Source organism: Sphaeramia orbicularis, unplaced genomic scaffold (assembly GCF_902148855.1).
Source record: "Sphaeramia orbicularis unplaced genomic scaffold, fSphaOr1.1, whole genome shotgun sequence".
Taxonomy (NCBI): Eukaryota; Metazoa; Chordata; class Actinopteri; order Kurtiformes; family Apogonidae; genus Sphaeramia; species Sphaeramia orbicularis.
In genome coordinates, this window is record NW_021941651.1 from 73,349 (window position 1) to 79,348 (window position 6,000).

The following is a 6,000-nucleotide window of genomic DNA, read 5'->3' on the forward strand; positions in this document are numbered from 1 at the left end:
ACACACATATGTAAACACACACACATGTAAACACACATATGTAAAATCACACATGTAAACACACACACATATTTAAACACACACACACATATGTAAAGACACACACATATGTAAACACACACACACATGTAAACACACACACATGTAAACACACACATGTAAACACACACACATATGTAAACACACACACACACACATATGTAAACACACACACGTAAACACACACATATGTAAACACACACACACACATGTAAAACACACATACATATGTAAACACACACACACACACACACATACATAAACACACACACACTTAATCATGCTGTATGTGTTTTCAGGGTGAACGAGGGGCGGATGGAGAACCGGGTTCTCCTGGTGTTCCAGTAAGTGCACTGTTGTGTTCTTCCACCAGGGGGCAGTGACGACCGCACTACAGCCACTGCAGCTGCACAGAGGAAACAGTAGAGCAATTTAAATACATGTAACAAGAGTAGAGCAATTTAAATACATGTAACAAGAGTAGAGCAATTTAAATACATGTAACAAGAGTAGAGCAATTTAAATACATGTAACAGAAGAGTAGAGCAATTTAAATACATGTAACAGAAGAGTAGAGCAATTTAAATACATGTAACAGAAGAGTAGAGCAATTTAAATACATGTAACAAGAGTAGAGCAATTTAAATACATGTAACAAGAGTAGAGCAATTTAAATACATGTAAAAAGAGTAGAGCAATTTAAATACATGTAACAGAAGAGTAGAGCAATTTAAATACATGTAACAAGAGTAGAGCAATTTAAATACATGTGACAGAAGACTAGAGCAATTTAAATACATGTAACAAGAGTAGAGCAATTTAAATACATGTGACAGAAGACTAGAGCAATTTAAATACATGCAACAGAAGAGTAGAGCAATTTAAATATATGTAACAAGAGTAGAGCAATTTAAATACATGTAACAGAAGAGTAGAGCAATTTAAATACATGTAACAAGAGTAGAGCAATTTAAATACATGTAACAGAAGAGTAGAGCAATTTAAATACATGTAACAAGAGTAGAGCAATTTAAATATATGTAACAAGAGTAGAGCAATTTAAATACATGTAACAAGAGTAGAGCAATTTAAATATATGTAACAAGAGTAGAGCAATTTAAATACATGTAAAAGAAGAGTAGAGCAATTTAAATACATGTAACAGAAGAGTAGAGCAATTTAAATACATGTAAAAGAAGAGTAGAGCAATTTAAGTACATGTAACAAGAGTAGAGCAATTTAAATACATGTAACAGAAGAGTAGAGCAATTTAAATACATGTAACAATAGTAGAGCAATTTAAATATATGTAACAGAAGAGTAGAGCAATTTAAATACATGTAACAGAAGAGTAGAGCAATTTAAATACATGTAACAATAGTAGAGCAATTTAAATATATGTAACAGAAGAGTAGAGCAATTTAAATACATGTAACAGAAGAGTAGAGCAATTTAAATACATGTAACAAGAGTAGAGCAATTTAAATACATGTAACAGAAGAGTAGAGCAATTTAAATACATGTAACAGAAGAGTAGAGCAATTTAAATACATGTAACAGAAGAGTAGAGCAATTTAAATACATGTAACAGAAGAGTAGAGCAATTTAAATACATGTAACAAGAGTAGAGCAATTTAAATACATGTAACAGAAGACTAGAGCAATTTAAATACATGCAACAAGAGTAGAGCAATTTAAATACATGTAACAGAAGAGTAGAGGAATTTAAATACATGTAACAGAAGAGCAGAGCAATTTAAATACATGTAACAAGAGTAGAGCAATTTAAATACATGTGACAGAAGACTAGAGCAATTTAAATACATGCAACAAGAGTAGAGCAATTTAAATACATGTAACAAGAGTAGAGCAATTTAAATACATGTAACAAGAGTAGAGCAATTTAAATACATGTAACAAGAGTAGAGCAATTTAAATACATGTAACAGAAGAGTAGAGCAATTTAAATACATGTAACAAGAGTAGAGCAATTTAAATACATGTAAGAGAAGAGTAGAGCAATTTAAATACATGTAACAGAAGAGTAGAGCAATTTAAATACATGTAACAGAAGAGTAGAGCAATTTAAATAGATGTAACAGAAGAGCAGAGCAATTTAAATACATGTAACAAGAGTAGAGCAATTTAAATACATGTGACAGAAGACTAGAGCAATTTAAATACATGCAACAAGAGTAGAGCAATTTAAATACATGTAACAGAAGAGTAGAGGAATTTAAATACATGTAACAGAAGAGCAGAGCAATTTAAATACATGTAACAAGAGTAGAGCAATTTAAATACATGTGACAGAAGACTAGAGCAATTTAAATACATGCAACAAGAGTAGAGCAATTTAAATACATGTAACAGAAGAGTAGAGCAATTTAAATACATGTAACAAGAGTAGAGCAATTTAAATACATGTAACAAGAGTAGAGCAATTTAAATACATGTAACAAGAGTAGAGCAATTTAAATACATGTAACAAGAGTAGAGCAATTTAAATACATGTAACAGAAGAGTAGAGCAATTTAAATACATGTAACAAGAGTAGAGCAATTTAAATACATGTAACAAGAGTAGAGCAATTTAAATACATGTAACAGAAGAGTAGAGCAATTTAAATACATGTAACAAGAGTAGAGCAATTTAAATACATGTGACAGAAGACTAGAGCAATTTAAATACATGTAACAAGAGTAGAGCAATTTAAATACATGTGACAGAAGACTAGAGCAATTTAAATACATGCAACAGAAGAGTAGAGCAATTTAAATATATGTAACAAGAGTAGAGCAATTTAAATACATGTAACAGAAGAGTAGAGCAATTTAAATACATGTAACAAGAGTAGAGCAATTTAAATACATGTAACAGAAGAGTAGAGCAATTTAAATACATGTAACAAGAGTAGAGCAATTTAAATATATGTAACAAGAGTAGAGCAATTTAAATACATGTAACAAGAGTAGAGCAATTTAAATATATGTAACAAGAGTAGAGCAATTTAAATACATGTAAAAGAAGAGTAGAGCAATTTAAATACATGTAACAGAAGAGTAGAGCAATTTAAATACATGTAAAAGAAGAGTAGAGCAATTTAAATACATGTAACAATAGTAGAGCAATTTAAATATATGTAACAGAAGAGTAGAGCAATTTAAATACATGTAACAGAAGAGTAGAGCAATTTAAATACATGTAACAATAGTAGAGCAATTTAAATATATGTAACAGAAGAGTAGAGCAATTTAAATACATGTAACAGAAGAGTAGAGCAATTTAAATACATGTAACAAGAGTAGAGCAATTTAAATACATGTAACAGAAGAGTAGAGCAATTTAAATACATGTAACAGAAGAGTAGAGCAATTTAAATACATGTAACAGAAGAGTAGAGCAATTTAAATACATGTAACAGAAGAGTAGAGCAATTTAAATACATGTAACAAGAGTAGAGCAATTTAAATACATGTAACAGAAGACTAGAGCAATTTAAATACATGCAACAAGAGTAGAGCAATTTAAATACATGTAACAGAAGAGTAGAGGAATTTAAATACATGTAACAGAAGAGCAGAGCAATTTAAATACATGTAACAAGAGTAGAGCAATTTAAATACATGTGACAGAAGACTAGAGCAATTTAAATACATGCAACAAGAGTAGAGCAATTTAAATACATGTAACAAGAGTAGAGCAATTTAAATACATGTAACAAGAGTAGAGCAATTTAAATACATGTAACAAGAGTAGAGCAATTTAAATACATGTAACAGAAGAGTAGAGCAATTTAAATACATGTAACAAGAGTAGAGCAATTTAAACACATGTAACAAGAGTAGAGCAATTTAAATACATGTAACAGAAGAGTAGAGCAATTTAAATACATGTAACAGAAGAGTAGAGCAATTTAAATACATGTAACAGAAGAGTAGAGCAATTTAAATACATGTAACAGAAGAGCAGAGCAATTTAAATACATGTAACAAGAGTAGAGCAATTTAAATACATGTAACAGAAGAGCAGAGCCATTTAAATACATGTAACAAGAGTAAAGCAATTTAAATACATGTGACAGAAGACTAGAGCAATTTAAATACATGCAACAAGAGTAGAGCAATTTAAATACATGTAACAAGAGTAGAGCAATTTAAATACATGTAACAGAAGAGTAGAGCAATTTAAATACATGTAACAGAAGAGTAGAGCAATTTAAATACATGTAACAGAAGAGCAGAGCAATTTAAATATATGTAACAAGAGTAGAGCAATTTAAATACATGTGACAGAAGACTAGAGCAATTTAAATACATGTAACAAGAGTAGAGCAATTTAAATACATGTGACAGAAGACTAGAGCAATTTAAATACATGCAACAGAAGAGTAGAGCAATTTAAATATATGTAACAAGAGTAGAGCAATTTAAATACATGTAACAGAAGAGCAGAGCAATTTAAATACATGTAACAAGAGTAGAGCAATTTAAATACATGTAACAGAAGAGCAGAGCCATTTAAATACATGTAACAAGAGTAGAGCAATTTAAATACATGTGACAGAAGACTAGAGCAATTTAAATACATGCAACAAGAGTAGAGCAATTTAAATACATGTAACAGAAGAGTAGAGGAATTTAAATACATGTAACAGAAGAGCAGAGCAATTTAAATACATGTAACAAGAGTAGAGCAATTTAAATAGATGTAACAGAAGAGCAGAGCAATTTAAATACATGTAACAAGAGTAGAGCAATTTAAATACATGTGACAGAAGACTAGAGCAATTTAAATACATGCAACAAGAGTAGAGCAATTTAAATACATGTAACAAGAGTAGAGCAATTTAAATACATGTAACAGAAGAGTAGAGCAATTTAAATACATGTAACAGAAGAGCAGAGCAATTTAAATATATGTAACAAGAGTAGAGCAATTTAAATACATGTAACAGAAGAGTAGAGCAATTTAAATCCATGTAACAAGAGTAGAGCAATTTAAATACATGTACAGAAGGAGTTCGAGCATTTAAATACATGTAACAGCAGGTAGAGCAATTTAAATCCATTGTAACTGAAGAGCTAGAGCAATTTAAATACATGTAACAGAGAGTAGAGCAATTTTAATACATGAACAGAAGAGTAGAGCAATTGTTAAATACATGGTAACAAGAGTAGAGCAATTTAATACATGTACCCGCCGATAGAGCAATTTAACATACATGTACATGAGTAGAGCAATTTTAAATACATGTAACAGAAGAGGTATGAGCAATTTAATACATTGTAACAGAAGAGCTAGAGCAATTTAACTACATGTAACAGAAGATCTAGAGCATTTAAAATACATGTAACAGAAGAGTCGAGCAATTAAATACATGTAACAGAAGAGTAGAGCAATTTAACTACATGTACAGAAGACTAGGCAATGTAAATACATGTAACAAGAGGTGAGCAATTTAAATACATGTAACAGAAGCGTAGAGCAATTTAAATACATGTAACAAGAGTAGAGCAATTTAAATACATGTAACAGAAGAGTAGAGCAATTTAAATACATGTAACAGAAGAGTTAGAGCAATTTAATACATGTAACAGAAGACCTAGAGCAATTTAAATACATGTAACAAGAGTAGAAGCAATTAAATACAGTAACAGAAGACTAGAGCAATTTAAATAAATGTAACAAGAGTAGAGCAATTAAATACATGTAACAGAAGAGTAGAGCAATTTAAATACATGTAACAAGAGTAGAGCAATTTAATCCAGTAACAGAAGATGGAGCAATTTAAATACATGTAACAAGAGTAGAGCAATTAAATACATGTAACAAGAGTAGAGCAATTTAATACATGTAACAGAGAGTAGAGCAATTAAATACAGTAACAGAAAAGTAGAGCCATTTAAATACATGTAACAGAAGAGTAGAGCAATTTTAAATAGGACAGAAAGAGTAGAG

The 6,000-nt window shown here is 30.1% G+C and overlaps 1 protein-coding gene across 1 annotated transcript in view; it reads left to right on the forward strand.

Annotated features, from left to right (window-relative positions):
* Positions 1-6,000, forward strand: part of LOC115416714 (collagen alpha-1(XXI) chain) — an 84,235-nt gene that overhangs the window by 67,599 nt on the left and 10,636 nt on the right. The window contains exon 20 of the mRNA XM_030130561.1: positions 339-383. Within this exon, the coding sequence (XP_029986421.1) occupies positions 339-383 (45 nt within the window). The remainder of the gene's footprint in view (positions 1-338; positions 384-6,000) is intronic.